The 20,116-nt window shown below is 40.0% G+C and overlaps 2 protein-coding genes across 2 annotated transcripts; both read left to right on the top strand.

Moving 5' to 3' along the window:
- Positions 1-948: 948 nt before the first annotated feature.
- On the top strand, positions 949-10,820 carry thbs4b (thrombospondin 4b). The gene is made up of 22 exons (XM_067375164.1): positions 949-1,211; positions 2,871-3,068; positions 3,268-3,551; positions 3,672-3,774; positions 4,124-4,206; positions 4,318-4,369; positions 4,607-4,758; positions 5,162-5,299; positions 6,248-6,325; positions 6,443-6,595; positions 6,684-6,788; positions 6,891-6,998; positions 7,148-7,307; positions 7,436-7,554; positions 7,657-7,709; positions 7,843-8,036; positions 8,331-8,509; positions 8,590-8,638; positions 8,726-8,922; positions 9,017-9,189; positions 9,942-10,081; positions 10,357-10,820. The coding sequence occupies exons 1-22, from the start codon at positions 1,136-1,138 to the stop codon at positions 10,413-10,415; spliced, it is 2,853 nt and encodes a 950-aa protein (XP_067231265.1). The 5' UTR covers positions 949-1,135; the 3' UTR covers positions 10,416-10,820.
- Positions 10,821-14,358: 3,538 nt separating this feature from the next.
- zgc:122979 (uncharacterized protein LOC641576 homolog) lies at positions 14,359-18,439 on the top strand. The gene is made up of 4 exons (XM_067376267.1): positions 14,359-14,491; positions 15,405-15,651; positions 15,878-16,377; positions 17,846-18,439. Exons 1-4 carry the CDS (start codon positions 14,399-14,401, stop codon positions 18,077-18,079), a joined length of 1,074 nt encoding a protein of 357 aa, XP_067232368.1. The 5' UTR covers positions 14,359-14,398; the 3' UTR covers positions 18,080-18,439.
- The last annotated feature ends 1,677 nt before the right edge of the window (positions 18,440-20,116 follow it).

Below are 20,116 nucleotides of genomic sequence, written 5' to 3'. Positions count from 1 at the left end.
CATCAGAAGGAATGTTGTTTCAAATGTGGAAAGACATCAGTACACGCAATTTTTCAAGTTCAAGTCCACCAAGGTTAATCTTCTAACTCCTGACTGCTTTGTCGGACAAAATGGCAGATTTGGTGTTATGACTGGTTAGATCGCTTGTCAATCAAACTCCTGGCGAAGGGTCAATTGCTATTCAAAACCTATCACAATCTCAGCCAAGACTAGCCGGGGAAGTTTGGGGGTGTCCGTTTCAAACCGCAGACTAAAAAAACAACCCGCGGCAACAGTGTAAAAGTAGCCCAGTTCCGCAGGAAAACTGCAGACTAGGCAATACTGGCTGTAGTGTGTACGTGGCCATAGTGAATGTCTAATAAAGGATAGATACAGCAACATATGTACAACTCAAAGTCTTAGACGTTTCTTTGCTATTTTGTTGAGTGCTACCATGAATGTTATTAAACTACCATTGAATTGAGAGATGAAATAGCTGGTCCCAATTGCTCCTGTATCATTAAACAGCTGTTACCAGTGTATGTGCCTGCTTCACATGTGTATCTGACTTTTTAATTTATTTTTATTACAGAATCCTCAGAATCAGACCTTCACGGAACATTAGCAACTCTCCATCCAGTTATCTTTAAACATTTCCCCAGAGATCCACCCCGGCAGACGTATTTTACGGCACCTGCCAGTCAAAATGACAGGAAAATATGTGAAAACCCGGGAAAGGAATGGAGGGAAAAGAAGGATGGAGAGAAGGATGTGGAACAAATGGAACCTCATAAAAGGTACAAATAAGAGTTCAGACGTGAGCCAGGCCCGCCAATTATACGACACCACTCTTTGCTCCGCCCCCTCAGCATGGGGGCGTCTGTTAGACTCATAACTCCGCCCACCACAGCTGCTGTGGGTTGATAGACAGCCTGCTTCCTCACCAACACACACACACATCATTAAAACTCGAATGCACACAGACCTTGCTCTTTTCTTCTGTCCCTCACTGCTGTGTCCTACTCAATCACACACAGACTTTCTCTATAAAACACACATTCGTAGCCAAAAGACACGAAGGAATCAAAGATCAGCTCCCATAAGACTTCTCTCTCTCACACTCCTTCTGTGGGGTGGCAGAAGGTTGTGGTAAAGGATGGCCGGCACAATGCATCTCCTCACTGCTATTTCTCTGATGTTGACTCTCAGCTCAGCAAGCGCAGAATCAACCGGTGAGTACACATAAAGTTTCCTTAATAGGTTAAAATGTTTCTTTAATTCAAGATTAGTTAAGTTGCCTGGTTTAACTAATTTAATTTCATTCAAAATAACATTTTACTGTAGTTCTATTTACACTTGTTCTTTTTTCACGCTACTTTGTCCTGTTAAATCTCATGCTGAGCCTTAAATCTGACTCTGAAAGTGTCCGATTTCTTTCTTAATGGCTGGTTTCTTGATTTTTAATTTTCTATTCCTATTTACTTTGATCCTCCTTCAGTGTGGATGTGTTTATCACAAAGCATCAGGCTCTAATTTTGTTTTTTGATCATTGCCTGTGTATATGAGAGAGCTGAAGTAAGTGTGTGTGTATGTGTGTGTGAACGGTAGTTCATTCTGGGCTATAGAAGTCATAATGTCTTTTGCAGCAAGGATGAGATTGCATTATTTTATTGAATCTGAAAGGCGGACACATAATACTTAAAGAAAACACACACACACACACACACACACATACACAAACACTGAGTACTTCCACCTACAGAGGATATAAACATTACCCTCTTTAATGTCAATGTAATATTTACTTTAAGACATATGACTTGGAGAATGTTTGAACATTAAAATGACAAATAATACATAAAGCCAAATCACACATGTTGGCAATCACCGTCAGCATGTAAATCTTTCAGCACACCATGTGTGAACAGAAATGATGCTTCTGAGCAACAAGCACCTCTTTGAAATGGAAAGAAAAAGAAAGTGAAGATAAACAAGTGAAGCAAAACAATAGTCTTGGTTTTCATGGGAATATCCTTAGTTGTATTGCGTCAATTGATGTGATGATTGCTAAGGCATGAAAATGAGAGTCAGACCCTCTTTTTCGGTTAAAATATTGGAAAAGACGTCATTCTTGAGTCATTAACATTTTTTCATACATTACGTTTGCCTGTTTAGCCAATGGCACACTTCCATCGCCATAACAACCAACATCTGTATTTGACATCCGGCAGTGACACCACAACGGCTGTTCGTTCACCTGGTTTCCATGAAGTTTTCCTCTGAAAATGTTCAATGGATAAGATCCAATTCGATCCCTGTCAATCTCAATTATACAAACTAAGACCAGTTGCTTCAGTTACAGGAGTTTCTGTTTAAAAACTCAAGATATTAATCTGAAATTCAAGCCTTTTTCTGCTTATTCTGGAACTCAACAGAACACATTTCTATCAAGTGAAATTTCTATATCTTTGTCAAATGTTTCTCACCAAATTGTACGTCACTCAGCAAGCATGTTAGATATGGTCTGGGTTTCAGCATTTAGACACAGACCATTATCCCATTCACAATGCCAAAACATTCAAACTTTGAATGCATTTGAATGCTATCTGCCATTATACTTGTTACAGTTGAGCTGTTATGTATAAAAAAAAAACCTCAACTAATTCTTGCCATTTACAAACTTCAAAGAACTACTAATGCTTAATCATTCATTCAACTGGCTAAATAAACAGCAACGGTATTTACAGTCTAACAGAAATGACATCAACCTAAAAAGACCTGGGCATCACTCCCAGCATACATTAGCCTGAGGAGCAACTACATGTTTGTGAACAGTATACTTTGTGTTTCAGTAACACTTATATAACATTTCAATAACATTCTCCCCGCAGTGTATAACCTCTTAACGTCACCGGACTGTCTACCGGATCTACTGCACGGAGGTTTGGCAGAGCAAGGAGTAACTGAACTCTTTATTCTCACAACCTTCCGTCTCCAGCCTAGAACCGGAAACACCATATTCAGCCTGTACAATCCACGAGACAACAGCAAGTACTTTGAGTTCTCTGTGCTCGGAAAACTCAACAAAGGTACGTGATGTTTGACAAAACCATTCCTTTGACTTTCTGCAAGCTTGAGCTTCATTAGTTTTTGTCATTTACTATGAAAATTTGCATGGTAACAAAAGTTTTAAGCTCTAAAACAAGCAGAATTGACAAAATGCGCTGTTAAATGTATAAGCACAAAGACTTAAAAATATAAAAAACATAACTGTTTCTCTATCCGTAGCTACTTTACGATACCTGCGCAGAGATGGTAGGATGAGTACTGTTACCTTTAACAACCTGAAACTGGCTGATGGTGAGAAGCATCGGCTGCTGTTCCATCTGAAGGGACTGGAGGTGGGCCAACCTGGAGGATTCCCGCACGGCCAGGGGGTGTTACCGGTGCCTGGGGTAGAGCTACACCTGGACTGCAGGCTGGTGGAGACGCTGAGAGATTTACCAGCTGTGTTTAATGGCCTAAACAATCACCAAGGAGTGGAGCTAAAAACTATGCAGGGGAAAGCACAAGTATACAACATATTAACACTCACATATATCTCATATTTGGATATTTTTGGATGTTTTTGTTGCATGCATTAATACACTAACATAAACTCCCCATTGCTCTCTTTCTGTTCTGATTGGCAGGAAGAGTTGGAGGAGCTCAAATTGGCATATGGTGATTCAATGGAAAATGTTGCATCGCTGCAGGACTGCCACACTCATCAGAGCGACTCTGTACAGAATTTAGGTAACAACTCGATTTTTACATTTCTGAAAACATGAGTTGTGCTTCCTTGTGCAAAAATCTGCCACCACAATGCTAGGGTGTTATTGGTGGTTGCCAGGGTGTTGCTAAGATGTTGCTAAGGTTTTCTGGTTGGTTGCTATGGCTAAATGTTTTTTTTTTTATTACAAATAAAGCCCTTTCCAATGGCATCAGTAAGCTTTTTCCATCCAAGACGTCTATCATATCGGCCAGCACAAAATCATCATAATTACAGAGTGCACCTTTAGGGAAAAGGTTCCAAAAGGGATAAAGAAAGAAAGAGCGTATCCGTTTGCAAAAATTTTAAAAAGTTTTTTTGTTGTTCATAAAGGGCTTAACACGAAACAACTTACGAATCAGATGCTGGAGCTAACAAAGGTCATCAATGAGCTGAAGGATGTTCTTATTCAGCAGGTAAAACCTTTCTGCCCATTATCCTTTTTACCCCTTTGTTTAATGTTCTTAATTTCCACCATCTCTTATTTACAACCCAGATTTTTTGTGTGTTTGCATGCATGTTTACAGGTGAAGGAAACATCTTTCCTTAGAAACACCATCTCTGAGTGCCAGGCCTGTGGTAAGATATTACACTGAGCAAGAGCGTGATATGCATGAATTTGTTGATGCAGATATTCAGATAAGAGATCCAAACAAGACAGTTTTCTGTGTCCACAAATAATCCAGTCATGACTTCAAAGTCACAAAAGCTGAAGCAGATTTAAAGCAGGAGTGCAGTCATTGGGAGTGTTAAGTTACAGGCATCTGAATACTTCAAACCACACCATTTATGCTAAATATGAATGATTAATTCTAGGTCTGGGTGGAACAGAAGTGGTGAAACCAAAATGCACTCCTGGAGTGTGTTTCCGTAATGATATGTGCATAGAAACGGACGAAGGGGTGGAATGCGGTCCATGCCCTGATGGATACACTGGAGATGGATACAGCTGTGATGATGTTGACGAGGTACGTGCCTATTCAATAAAAGGGTCATATCATGACAAATTACTTTTTTCTTGTTCTTCTGAAATAGCCTGAGGAAAGTCAATTGACCGAAACATTGCTAATAATATTTAGTAGTGATGCAAGTTTGAGTAGTGTGTAGGATTTGTGGGAAGTTTTTGATGTACTAAAAACATACTGCAACTTCCAGAACTCGAGAGTCTAAAAAAGAAATTAATGAGTACATGGCAGCTCACAAGTTACATTTATGGCTTTTTTCACCTTGATTTTAACAGGACAGTATAGAGTTAAGACAGGAAACAATGGGAAAGGAAAGGACCATACTAGAATTTTAACGGCCAAGTCGCCTCATATGTTGGAGCACTTGTCTGAATCATATTTCCATTCATTTTTGTGTCATTCACAGTGCCAATTTAACCCCTGCTTCCCTGGTGTGAGATGTGTGAACATGGCTCCAGGCTTCCGCTGTGAGGCATGTCCTCTTGGATTCACTGGCAAACCAGTGGAGGGTGTTGGTGTGGCCTATGCACAAACACACAAGCAAGTATGTCACTGATGTCTTGGTTTAACACTTCACATGAATTATGTCAGCGTTCCCTAATGCATTAAAGGGTTAGTTCACCCAAAAATGAAAATTCTGTCATTAATATCTTACCCTCATGTCGTTCCAAACCCGTAAGTCCTTCGTTCATCTTCGGAATACAAATTAAGATATTTTTGATTAAATCCGACAGCTCTCTGACCGCTCCATACAAAGGAATTTAATTACCACTTTCAAGGCCCAGAAAGGTAATAAAGACATCGTTAAAATGGTCCATGTGACTACAGTGGTTCAACCTTAATGTTATGAGGTGATGAGAATACGTTTTGTGCGCAAAAATACAAACAAAAATAGTGACTTTATTCAACAATTTCTTCTCTTCCCTGACATGATGTTGACGTTGTAGACACAGTGCAGCGCTTCCGGGTTCTACGTCCGAATGCCAGCTCAGTATTGGCCGACGCTGTCCATGTGAGCACCACAATGCATACGTTTGATGCTGACGCAGGAGCTGGCCAATAATAAGCCAGTGTTCTTAAGGTTGAACCACTGAAGTTGATGTCTTTACTACCTTATTGGGCCTTGAAAGTGGTAATTAAATTGCTATTTATGTCAGAGAGCTCTAGGATTTCATCAAAAATATCTTAATTTGTGTTCCGAAGATGAACAAAGGACCTACGGGTTTGGAAAGACATGAGAGTGAGTAATTAATGACAGAATTTAAATTTTTGGGTTAACTAACCCTTTTAATTTCTATGTAAAATGGAGTGTCAAGATATAGCATTCCAACAGTGCCACTGTGTGCACATCATATGTTGTAACGCAAAGTTCAGACAATTAAAAAAAAAGGCCATTTGCCACTGATATTTTGATGCACAACCACTGATTAATGGCGTGACGAGCAAAAAGGGTGCCAAGAGTATGATTGTGTATAAGTGTACATTTCTTTAGGTGTGTGATGATATCGATGAGTGTAAAGGACCAGATAATGGAGGATGCACCCCCAACTCCATCTGTGTGAACTCTGTGGTGAGAACCGACATGTTCATAATGCATTACTATTATGCAAAGTAGCATTAAATGTCACACAGACATGCAAAGCAAAATAACAATGCCTTAAAGTGTTATATGTAATGGTATGTGTAGGGATCATATCAATGTGGCCGATGTAAGACCGGATTTACAGGTGACCAGATCAGAGGTTGTAAGCCAGAGAAAAGCTGTGGAAACCGGTTACAGAACCCGTGCGACCCCAATGCACAGTGTATAGAGGAGAGAGATGGCACCATCACATGCCAGGTAAACTTCTGAAACACACATTCACACATATGAAGCGAAAAGGGCATTATGCTCAAGGGCAAATGCTAAGAGTGTATGTGTTTTTTAGTGTGGCATTGGATGGGCTGGAAATGGTTATCTCTGTGGTAAAGACACTGACATTGATGGGTACCCTGATGAGAAGCTGCGCTGCCGAGACCCAGCATGCAGAAAGGTAACTATGGCAACAATGCAATCGATATTGACTTGCTAATGGCTCTGGTGATATCACTTGCCTGTCTCTGGGAGAGATGATTCATATTGTCCTCAATGCCAGGATAACTGTGTTACCGTTCCAAACTCGGGACAAGAGGATGCAGATGGCGATGGGAAAGGCGATGCATGTGACACAGATGCAGATGGAGATGGAATATTGAATGAGCAGGTAAACACATACACACATTTATGCCGTGGTTGTTTATATGTTAATGCAATGCAGAATCTCACACTAATTCCTTTAAAAATCTCTTACCTCTTGCGTTTCTATCTCTGGTTATTTAGTAAACTTTGTTCTTGTGTATGTATGGATTTTAGGATAACTGCTGGTTGACACCAAATATAAATCAGCTGAACAGTGATAAGGACAGTCATGGCGATGCATGTGACAACTGTGTCCGAGTGGATAACCCAGACCAGAGAGACACAGATTCTGATGGCCTCGGAGATGCATGCGATGACGACATGGATGGAGATGGTAAGAGATGACATACACACACAAAGCGAAGTACTTAAAAGTCTTGATGATTGGGTTCCAACAAAAGATGTTTTTGTCTTTTTGGTACTGAGTCATTCCCATTTTTGGTGTCTGTTTTTGATTGTCAGGGGTGAAAAACTTCCTGGATAACTGTCAGCGAGTGAAAAATCGTGATCAGCTGGATCGTGATGGGGACGGTGTGGGAGATGCATGCGATAGCTGTCCTGACATCCCAAATCCAAATCAGGTACATTATTCATAGACAGCCAAATATTCATTGTATACTGTTGTGTTCTTTTTTTTTTTTTTTACTATAATTAATATTTACATTCAATCCTCTTCTCCACAGTCTGACATTGACAATGATCTTGTGGGAGACTCTTGCGACACAAATCAAGATAGGTATGAAAAGGTCCATCACTCATGCAACAGAAACATAGTTTCCTTTGCATATCAGTTTCTTCATTGTTAAAACTGAATGGTCTGAAGAAATTTCTATGAGCATTTCTGTAATACCATTTTTTGTATCCTTCAGTGATGGTGATGGTCACCAAGATAGCAAAGACAACTGCCCGCTGGTAATTAATAGCTCCCAACTAGACACAGATAAAGATGGAGTGGGAGATGAATGTGATGATGATGATGATAATGACGGTATTCCCGACACACTGCCTCCTGGACCAGATAACTGTCGGTTGGTGCCCAACCCTGAACAGATAGATGACAACAGTGAGTACAACACTAATCCTTACATAGAAATAGAATGCACTGCACATTATTCTGTGATCATTGACTCACCCAGAATGTCCATAGAACAAAACTAGAAAATTGACAGTGGCTGTCAAGCTTTATATAAGTAGTTGACTATATTCCACACTATATTCGAAGTCTTCTAAAGCTGTTTGATGCCTTTGTGTAAGAAAAAGACAGAACATTATCCTATTATTCACAGAAAGTCTTGTATTTGAACATACAGAAATCATATTACAATCATCCCTCACTCACTTGTTCATTTCTACACAGATGATGGGGTAGGCGACATTTGTGAATCAGACTTTGACCAGGACAAGGTAATCGACAGGATTGATAACTGTCCAGAAAATGCAGAGATCACACTGACAGACTTCAGAGCCTATCAAACAGTTGTACTGGACCCAGAGGGTGATGCTCAGATTGACCCCAACTGGGTGGTTCTTAACCAGGTACAGAAAAAGATACATAGAATTTTCTGGAATCTATTTGAGATATACAATTCTGACATATTCTTTGCCTTGCTGCAAAGGGAATGGAGATTGTCCAGACTATGAACAGTGATCCAGGCCTTGCTGTTGGTGAGTGGATGCATGTTTTTCCATCACGAATAATGACATATTATGTTATTTTTTATGATTGATGCCATTCCCCTCTCCAATAACCAGGTTACACTGCATTCAGTGGTGTTGATTTCGAGGGAACGTTCCATGTGAATACGGTGACCGATGACGACTATGCCGGCTTCATCTTTGGATACCAGGACTCTTCCAGTTTCTATGTGGTGATGTGGAAGCAAACGGAGCAGACGTACTGGCAGGCCACGCCCTTCAGAGCAGTAGCTGAACCTGGCATTCAGCTGAAGGTTGATTAGCTGAATTTCAAGATATATGATCTCTAAATCTGTGAGAAAGTCTTTCATGGAATTAATAGAACAAATATTCATCTCTCATTCTCAGGCAGTGAAGTCCAAGTCTGGTCCAGGTGAGCATTTGAGGAACTCTCTCTGGCATACAGGGGACACTAATGATCAGGTGCGTCTCCTGTGGAAGGATCCAAGGAATGTTGGCTGGAAGGATAAGGTATCATACCGCTGGTACCTGCAGCACCGCCCACAAGTCGGGTACATCAGGTAAGCCAATAAAAATTCAGGTGACTCAAAGTTTGAAGCCAAGCTAATTTAACCCCTCAAGGCCTACTCCCCCTGATCTGTGCGGGCCTCCCCATGGGAGGCAGGCGCACTAACAAGGAGGCTAAAGACTGCAACCTTTAGTGTCAGTTGCTAGTGCACCTCTTGAAGCAAGGGAAGTGAGGATTATCTGCAAGGCTCTTACTAGCTGGCCTCCGTTACACTCACTCCCCTAAACCTAACTCCCATTTGGGTCATGGCACTAATGTTACCCCTCAAGTCCTACTCACCCCGCACTATGTGGACCTCGAACCCAGGTCTTTGGCATGGAAGGCAGGCACTAACAAGTTGGCTAAAGACTGCAGCCTTTAGCGTTAGTCACTAGTGCACCTTTTGGGGCAAGGGAAGTGAGGTTATCTGCAAGGCTCTTACTAGCTGGCCTCCGTTACACTCACTCCCCTAAACCTCATTCCCATCCAGGTCACGACCCCAATGTAACCCTTTAGGTCCTACTTGCCCTGTGCGGGTCTCGAACCCGGGTGTCTGGCGTGGGAGGCAGGCGCGCTAACAAGTTGGCTAAAGACTGCAGCCTTTAGCGTCAGTCACTAGTGCACCTTTTGGGGCAAGGGAAGTGAGGTTTATCTGCACAGCTCTTACTAGCTGGCTTCAGTTACACTAGCAAAGTTAATACTTATGAGAAAGAAAAGTGTTAAAAGTCAAGATGATTCAGTTCAGACTTTTTTGTGTGTTTTTAGGGTTCGTTTCTATGAGGGTACAGAGCTAGTGGCAGATTCTGGGGTGACAATTGATACCACAATGAGAGGAGGAAGATTGGGAGTGTTCTGCTTCTCTCAAGAGAACATCATCTGGTCAAACTTGAAGTATCGCTGCAATGGTGAGGACAAAACATACGTTATACACTGAAACAGCAATGCAACAGCTGGAACAAGCATACACAACCATTCAAATAAAGGAATTAAAAAATATATACTTTTATTCAGCAATCATGCATTAAAAGTGACAGTAACAACATTTATAATGTTGCCATATATAATTATAACATTAAGATTTATGTTACCTAAACTTTTGAATGGTAGTGTACATACATCAAAACTAATTGCAGAACCTATACATTTATCATATTGTATTTTATCATAATCTCTTTTCCAGACACCATTCCAGAGGACTTCCAGGAGTTCAGTACACAACATGGCATGGACCCCCTGTAAATAATCCTCTTAATGCTATGTTTATACCAACACACCATTACACACAGTCCTATGTGTGTCTCTGAAAGTGTGAAACACATTTGTACACAATGTGTGTGTATAGAATTGGGATACGTGTATACACAATGTGTATGCCATTTTAAAAATATCAACTAATATTTCACTCTGTTTATTAGGTCAAAACACTTTAGCAAATTAGCTAGATCATATAACATTTAGATGAGATAGACTTTATTTCCTGTTATCAGTCAGTTACAAGTTATAGTTATCAGCTAATTGCCTAGAATGCAGGTAGATTTGCATCACATTCATTGTAAAGAGAACATTTACAAGAAAGGATGACACATATTACGATAAGAACTTCTAGTCTCACATTCATGTTTGGCACCAATAAAAGAATCTATTCAAAACATGTGACAACATTTTATGTCAATCTGTCCTGTGCATGACTGTACTTCCACCTGACTAAGATTTGTATGTTATGTGGACCAGAGACAATAGCACTGTTCTAAAATTATCTAGTGAGCTGCCTACCTAGCCAGCTGTATTCTAAGGGAACATCCTAAAAGAAAAATTATAAATGATTTGGAATTGGGATACTTGACTGCAGCTAAAAGGTATCTTAATTATGCTGCCTATCTTTTGGACCATCAGGAACATGTCTGTGATGCCTTAAATGCTGTTTTGGCAGGCAGCTCACTAGGGTTTGGAACAGAGCTTATGTTCGATGAGCATATAAGTTAGTTTGTTCACATAAGAGGCTGTTTGCTCTGCAGCTTTAGTGCCAGAGTAAGTTAACAGCAAGAGTAAAGAGTCTCTCCTGCTGTTTTTGCTCTTAGCTCATGCTAACCTCAGCAGTTCTTTCCTCCGTTCGCATTCCTCCTAATGTGGAAGCTGTTTTATTAGAGTTTGAAGGAGGAAAAAAAGCTTTTAAATGCTCCAACACGACTGACCAGAACATTTGCACAACATGGTCAGCAGATGGCACTATGGCCCTAACATTTACTGACTACTGCTGCTAGGCTATTATTAGAACAGTCAGTTCTCTTTAATGTATTCTTGCCTTATGTCTGTTTCCCGTCTAATATTTTTCAGACAATCAGTTTGTCAACCAATCTTGGTTGAATTCATTAAAGCAGTTGATTATGAAAATAATTACACAACCAAATGATTCTGACTTGAGAGATGGATCTGAAGTGAGAGGTTCTGTCAAATGCCACTTTACTCATTATGAATCACCCCTGTAACCTTTACAGAGAAAGACTGAGGGAGAAAATGTGAGCACAGAAGGAGATGGTGTAGGAAGAGCAGTACCTGTGAATATCACTCCCCCGCAACACATAGCTTATCCTACAATATGGATAAATGGGGAAAAGGTTAGACTGTGTAGGATGGTAAATATTTTCTAAAATCATATATGTGGTTTCTTTTACTATTCCACTAGTAAATGATACTGTAGTAGTATTATGGTATGGTGATGTTATTATAATAACCCATATTCATAAACCATTGTATTTACCTGTCACTTTAAGGAATGAATAACATGGTTTTTACCTAGTGTCCAAAAAACACAGTACCATGTCCAAAAAATAGGGATTTTGTATTTTTAATTAGTTTACAAGTGTTCATACTTAGGGTTAGAGTTTCTTAAACAGGTTACTCATTTATAAACATGAATGATACCTTTACTTTTGTGTCTTATTGAGGAGAGGTGTGCTATTACTGTTCCAAGTAATCAGATGAATGATCTTCAACTAGAGGACGATAAAAGGGTAGAAATCACAGCTAGACAAGACCATAAATGGATACTTCTGGGATAGGTTATTTTGATTTGTGACGGAAACCACCTAGCAACACGCTAAAAACAAGCACATTTTCTTCAGAAAATGTAAAAATCTAGTAATGTTTTTATTCTAAGGGTCGTTAAAGAACGCTTAATAAGTTAAAATCGACGAAACAACAATTAACTCATGGGCTCGGACCTTGCTTGATTGATGGGTTTTAATTTAGTTAGGAACTAATGAGCCATTTAGTCGACGATAATAACGGTCGTCCGTCCAGTGCGCGCGAATAACAGACTTCGCCACAATGAGGGCGCGAAAATTACACAGCACAGTTGGGCATCCGCTGGTCACGAGCCGAGTTATTATTAAAAGCACGAGATCACGACTTCTTACGATCTCCTGCAGAGCTTTGTACCGCAGAAGCACAATGTTCCCTGATTGTCCTCGACACTGCGCTATCACAATGTTCCCCCAGTTTCCTCACAAACAGTTTCACGGCGAAACACTCACAAACCTGATTTCATATTCATCTCTCGAGTCGAGAGTCAACGGAAATGTCCGGCCGGTCTAGGATGACAGATTTCGAGGTGTCATTCACACTACTCAGCTCGGTTTTCCTGCGCTCCCTCTCTCTTTTTTTCCAAAATGGACGAAATCTGGCTCAGAGATTCTCTGACGTTTCTGACAGGGACATCTACACCAAATTTGTCCAATTTTCCGGTACCAGCGGGAATCCTGAAGCATCTTTCGTCTGTGATTGGCTGAACGCGTAACGTCTGAGGAAATATGGCCATTTATGTACTGAGGAATGCGCGCCAATTCACCTGCACGTACGTTGCGTAATGCGACATTCCCCAAGGCTCCGCTTTAATTTATGGCCGGTTAACGCTGAAGACAGTTTGTGAATGTGCAAATACTTTTATTATTCATGCGCAGATAGGAACACTGAACTGTCACCGTGACGAGCACAAAGAACTATTGGTCCACAAGCCACCAGCGTTGACAATCACACGTTAATTGCCTGTAATTGCGTGTGTGGGTGAAGCGGTTCTGGCTGTATTTTTCCATCTGTTTTAATTGCACTTTGACACAAAGGGACATTGAAGTGTGTGTCTGAGAGAGTATAAATGCAAATTATAATAAGCCTATATTGCGAGCTCAAAGCTTCAAACATGATTTGACATTTTATAATCAAACTGACATTCAAGCATAGATCTTCAGGGGTCAGAGACAATATAAGAGACATCTTCTAACTTTCTAAGTAATCCATTAAACATATATAATTTTGAAAATGCTAATTTCTAGTACAGCTCTATGTCAGGCAGTGAAATTTTCTGTTGAAAGCTCTCAACACAAACGCAACTACTGTTTGAGCGTCGTGTCTTTTCTATCAATGCAAGTTTATTATTATTATTATCATTATTTTAAGTTTTTCTAAGTGACCAAGTGAAAAAAAAGGGTTAAGGTAAAAAAAAAAAAAAAAATTATATATATATATATTATATGCATTTTTTTAATGTTCATTTGCTTTCATTTTATATGCATACATTTTTCTAAGTGACCAAGTGAAAATAAAGGGTTTTAAAAAAGAAATATATATATATATATATATGCAAAGTTTAGTAAAAATTTGCACGGCTCTGGTGGAGGTGCTTGTAGTCAAACTCACCTTGCACTTAATTTATTTAAAAAATATATATATTATATGCATTTTTTTTCATGTTCATTTGCTTTGATTTTATATGCACACATTCTCCATGTTCATTTACAGCCATTCTTTACTAAAATCCACTGTCATTCACAGCTTCCTACCCAAAAAAGCTGGCCGACAAACCAAAAGAACAATCTGTAACAGAAGACCAATTTAGGATGGAAGGATGGAGAGACGGAGGGAGGGAGGGATGAGACTCTTTGTGAATTCCGGAAACGCTCCTCCACATGGAGAGGTGGGCTGCCACATCCGCGTGATGCTCATCTTATTCCGCAGCAGCATCGAGCGTGGATTGGTGGGCACGCGGTATTCCCTCTCGTGTACGTGGAGAATGGGCGTGCTCGGGGAAGCTCGGTCACGCAGCGTGGGCGCCGTGAGTAGAGCGCGGGTATAAAAGCTCGAGCAGAGCGGCGGGAGATGCAGCAGACAGCAGCTCCAACAGCTCACGCGCTCGGCTCACACTCACCGGCACCAACAGCAACAGCACCATGGTTCTCATCTGGACTCAATTCGGCGTCAAACACAAGAATGTCAAGTGCAAAGTGAAAGTGATCCACGGAGAAGAGGGATGGACACCTGAGGTGAGATGCTGCATATAACATTTAAATCAAATATATATGCATCTATGTTCTCCACTATATAATAGCTATACACTCACAGACTTTGGTGTTTATTATATAGTGGGGAATATAGTATATAAAATCCTAAATATATATTCTCCACTATATAAATGTATATGCATATTATATAGTGGGGAATATACAGTTATATAGAGATCTGTAAATTATTTATGCCTCTGTATTTTCCAGTATATAATAGACACCCCAAAACGTTGAGGGTATTATATGAGAATACAGAGGCATGTATAGATTTATATATTGGAGAATATAGATGTTTTTTATACATATATCTATATTCTCTACTATATAATAAACATTCAAAGTTTGTGAGTGTTATATAGTGGGAAATATAGACATGTATACATTTATAATTTGTTATATGTCCCTCTATATTCTCAATTATATAATATGCACCCAAAAAATTGAGTTTATATTATATAATAGAGAATTTAGAGGCACATAAAAAATCTGTGCATTTATATCCCACTATATAATATACGCTCACAAACTTTAGAGTGGAGAATATATGGGGGAAAAAGTCGTATTTTGAGTCTAAATACAATACTTTTGATATATAAAATAATTTTATATTGAATATATCAAATTATAATAATTACATTAAAATATGATTTAAATTTTATTTTGGTTGTTTTACACCTTTTATTTTCTGCCTATCTGTGCAATATTCACAAGAAGAATTGAAGAAAAAAATCTTCTACTGTGAATATTAGGGGGACTCCCTTCATTGTCTGTGGTGCTTGAAACAATGAACTTCGTCTTTTATCTGGAATCACCTTGTGTAGGTGAACCAATGAGAACTAGAAATGAGCATACTCTAAACTCCTGCCATCTGTCTGTGTGTGTGTCTATGTAGGAGGTGCGTGAAGAACCCGAGGTGTCTAGCCCCCCGTCCTCACCAGAGTGTGTGGATTACTACTCTGTACTCGGTGTGTCAAGTGACTCTAATGAGGAGGAGATCAGACGGGCGTACAAGCGTCTGGCGCTTCGCTACCACCCAGACAAAAACCCAGACGCAGACGCAGAGGACAAATTCAAACAGATTGCACAAGCCTACGATGTTCTGACCGACCCAGAGAAACGCACCATCTATGATCAACAAGGTGAGAAGAAATTGCAATCACAAACATGCAATTAGTGCACAATGCAGATAGATGAACACTGAGTTCAGTGGGTTCCTTCAACCTCGGCTGAACTGATTCACACACTCACAGTGCTGCAGACTGATCAATTATTTATCAATACTTTATTAACCAGAGGATGAACCCCTTGCAAAAACAGACAAGCCTAAGACATGCACACTAAAGAAAGCTTTTTATCTTCCTCCAGGTTTGACCAAAGGGGGTGTGGCTCCAGCTGGAAACAAAAGCGATCCCTCCCACAGCACCTCAAAAGCCGACGCCCACTCCTGGCACGTGTTCTTCAACTTCGAACTCGACTCCGATGACGACCTGTTTAACCCGTTCCTGAGGAACCCCCTGCCCCACCTCAGCCGAAACAAGGGCGGGCTAAAGCCATCGGGCGTGGCCGAAGTTCACGAGCTCCTCGTGTCACTGGAGGACATCTTGATGGGCGTGACGAAGCGTGTGAAAGTGACACGCCTCCGGCAGGCGGACAAACACGCGTTGAGACCCGAAGAGCGCGTGTTCGACGTGGAGGTGAAGAAGGGGTGGAAGGAGGGCACCAGGATCACCTTCCCCAAGGAGGGCCATCAGATGCTCGGCCATGCCCCTAACGACCTGGCCTTCGTTATTAAGGAGAAGAAGCACGCCCATTTCAGACGAGACGGCTCGCATATTGTGTTCACCTCCACCATCACTCTGCGAGAGGTGAGATGTGTACATGTGTACGTGTGCATGGCAGTACGAAATGTTCCCTCGCAGTCGCTGGTACTCAATAAGCCTCTGCAGAGAGCTGCATCTAAATTTAGCATTTCTCCCCCGCAGCCTCAGCGCACACACACTCTCACACACTCCCCCTCCCATCTCGCACACCTCCTCCTCAGCTCTCAGCATCGTCTCGCACACATTCTGTCATTCGCTCCTCTCTAGCAGTGGATTTTATTTTGCCTTCACGCCCTCGTGCATCTATTTTCTTAGAAAACTATGAATAGAGCCGTGTTAATATCTGGAGAGCAGGGTGGCCGATATAAAGATGATTTATACATAAGACAGAAAATTAGAATGGAATTTGCAATTATTTTACATAATTTTACTAAAAAAAAACAAAAAACAAAACAGAATTGGTTAATTATCCCTTATCCCTAACTAGACAAGCAAACATTGATCAATTGATGCTGATAATCTTAAAGGGATAGTTCACCCCCAAAAAAACAAAAAAAAAACATAATTTACTCCCCTCCAAACCAGTACACAAAGGAAGACATTTGGAAGAATTATTATCCCCCCATTGACTACCATGGTAGGAAAAGAAAAATACTATGGTAGTCAATGGGGGGCGAAATCTGCTTGGTTACAAACATTCTTCCAAATATCTTCCTTTGTGTTCAGCAGAACAAAGAAATTCATACAGGTTTGGAACTACTTGAGGGTGAGATCATTTTTGGGTGAACTATCCCTTTAAAAGGGATATTCTGCAATTATCGGCATTGATAACTGTGCCTGATTCCCCGATATGATGGGGATATATACATACAAATTTTGACATTGACACTTTTAGCTAACAGTTGTAAACTAGCCAAGCGGACATTGATCACTTGATGCCGATAATCTTAAAATGCCTGATTACTGGCCAATTAATTGGCCTATTTTGCCATTTTAAGATTATTGGCTAACTCATTAAATCGTCCATCCTGATATCAGATTTGGCATCGGCTGTTAAAAACAACTATTTATTCTTTCATTCTTTCCATCTCATTTCCATTCTTACTTTCAACACCAAACCTCTCGCCCTCGTTCGCTCCCTCCCTCTCTCGTTTTCCACATCCACTTCATCTTTCTCTTCCCACGCGCACCCTCTCGTCCCCCGCAGACTGGAGCATCATTGAGAAATGAGAGCGATTAGCAGCTCTTTTCTGCCGTTGCGTAACAGTAATGTTCAATCTGTCTGGCCTATATTCCGCCCGCGTTCATACTCGCATTACATAAAAGCATCATATATAGACAAGTGGATTAGGCCTCATAACATACGCCTGAGGGGCATTATAGCTCTTCTGCAGAGTGTGATATAACAGATCGTACCTCAAGAAGACTGCTGGAGGATCGATATAGACCTTTATACCAAAGATGATCCTGTGACACAATGTTTAACGGTTTTCTTTCTTTGTTTTTCCTCCAGGCTCTATGTGGGTGTACGGTTAACATCCCTACGCTTGATGGACAGATGAAGCCCCTCCCATGCAGTGATGTCATCAAGCCCGGCTCAGTGAGAAGGCTCATAGGGGAGGGGCTTCCCCGAGCGAAAAACCCCGCCCAGCGCGGCGACCTACTGGTTGAATTCCAAGTGGTTTTCCCAGATCGAATTCCTCCAAGCAGCAAGGAGATCATCAAGCACAGCTTGGGACAGTGTTAACTTAAGACAACCCACACTAATTTCAGTGATGGACTTAACGTCAGCTGTTTGTCTCTGTGAGGCACACACACACTTAAGTGTGAGACGGGATGCTCACACAAACATATTGCACATAGGTATGTAATACCTGCGTAAGTGTGATTCGTACAGAGATGAAGTGTTTGAGGAAAACACGCGAACACGGCGCACGCACTGAACACACACCTACACTCCTCTGACTGAAGCGCAGAGGTGCTACTCTGAAGTGTTAGCATACTTCTTTATCCATGACGACCTTGTACTCATGTACAGAACTGTCAGTGATTTAGTCTCTATGAGAGATCCCTGTGTCATGTTCCAATGAATTATTTGTAAAAATTATACAGAGAAAATGTGACTTTAAGATATTACCTGGCATGTAAGATGAACGCATGTTTTGTAAGCAGAAATAAAGTTTTATTATTGAAATGACTGGCATTTGGTGTTGTGGTCTTTAATGGGTTGAGCACTCAAAATAGATTCAATTCAATAAAAGAGGGAGAAAAGCTGTTTAGTGAATGGCAAAATCATTGTTTTTCATGGTCAATTTTGGTCTAGTGGAAAGACAACATCCAAAATACCCATTTAAGTGTTTATTGTATTACACATTATTTATTTGCGTCAGCAGATTTTAATTACAATACATAATCAAAATGCATTTTGACATTTCCACTTCAGAAGCACTTTATTATATTCTAGTTTTATTATCTATATTCTGAAGGGGTTTTTTTTACAGAATTTGTTCATATATCATTTGCCTGGTTTATATAAAATGTAATTTTTATAAAATATTTAGCATTTTTTTCTGGTGTTTTGAAGTATTTTCTGATTTATGAAAAAGATATCCAAAATGAAATAAGAATTTTGCACCTTATTTAGATTTCTGTTCTGGCAATGTATGCAAATGAGTGCATATTTAATTATAATAATAATAATAATGTCTCCTTTACATAATTATTTCATAGAGCTTGTAATACTATCTTAATATACTGTAACAGAAGGAAGTATAACAGAAGGAAGTATGGTGATATATATATATATATAATTAGCTTAAAAGTGCCTTAGAACTTCTTTTTAAAAGATGTAATATAAGTCTAAGGTGTCCCCTGAATGCGTCTGTGAAGTTTCAGCTCAAAATACCCCATAGATTTTTTTTAATTCATTTTTTTAACTGCCTATTTTGGGGCATCATTAACTATGCACCGATATATAGGTTGCGGCCCCTTTAAATCTCCCGCTCCCCTGCCCCGGAGCTCGTGCTTGCCTTGAACAGCATAAAAACAGTTCACACAGCTAATATAACCCTCAAAATGGATCTTTACAAGATGTTCGTCATGCATGCTGCATGCATACATCGGATCATGTGAGTATAGTATTTATTTGGATGTATTACATTTGATTCTGAATGAGTTTGATAGTGCTCCGTGGCTAAAGCTAACATTACACACTGTTGGAGAGATTTATAAAGGATGAAGTTGTGTTTATGAATTATACAGACTGCAAGTGTTTAAAAATGAAAATAGCGACGACTCTTGTCTCCGTGAATACAGTAAGAAACGATGGTAACTTTAACCACATTTAACAGTACATTAGCAACATGCTAACGAAACATTTAGAAAGACAATTTACAAATATCACTAAAAATATCATGATATCATGGATCATGTCAGTTATTATTGCTCCATCTGCCATTTTTCGCTATTGTCCTTGCTTGCTTACCTAGTCTGATGATTCAGCTGTACACAGATCCAGACGTTAATACTGGCTGCCCTTGTGCAATGCCTCGATCATGGGCTGGCATATGCAAATATTGGGGTCATACATATTAATGAGCCCAACTGTTACGTAACAGTCGGTGTTATGTTGAGATTCGCCTGTTCTTCGGAGGTCTTTTAAACAAATGAGATTTATATAAGAAGAAGGAAACAATGGAGTTTGAAACTCACTGTATGTCATTTCCATGTACTGAACTCTTGTTATTCAACTATGCCAATATAAATTCAATATTTAATTCTAGGG

Source organism: Chanodichthys erythropterus, chromosome 22 (assembly GCF_024489055.1).
Source record: "Chanodichthys erythropterus isolate Z2021 chromosome 22, ASM2448905v1, whole genome shotgun sequence".
NCBI classification, from domain to species: Eukaryota; Metazoa; Chordata; class Actinopteri; order Cypriniformes; family Xenocyprididae; genus Chanodichthys; species Chanodichthys erythropterus.
This window is presented reverse-complemented; position numbering and strand designations above follow the sequence as displayed.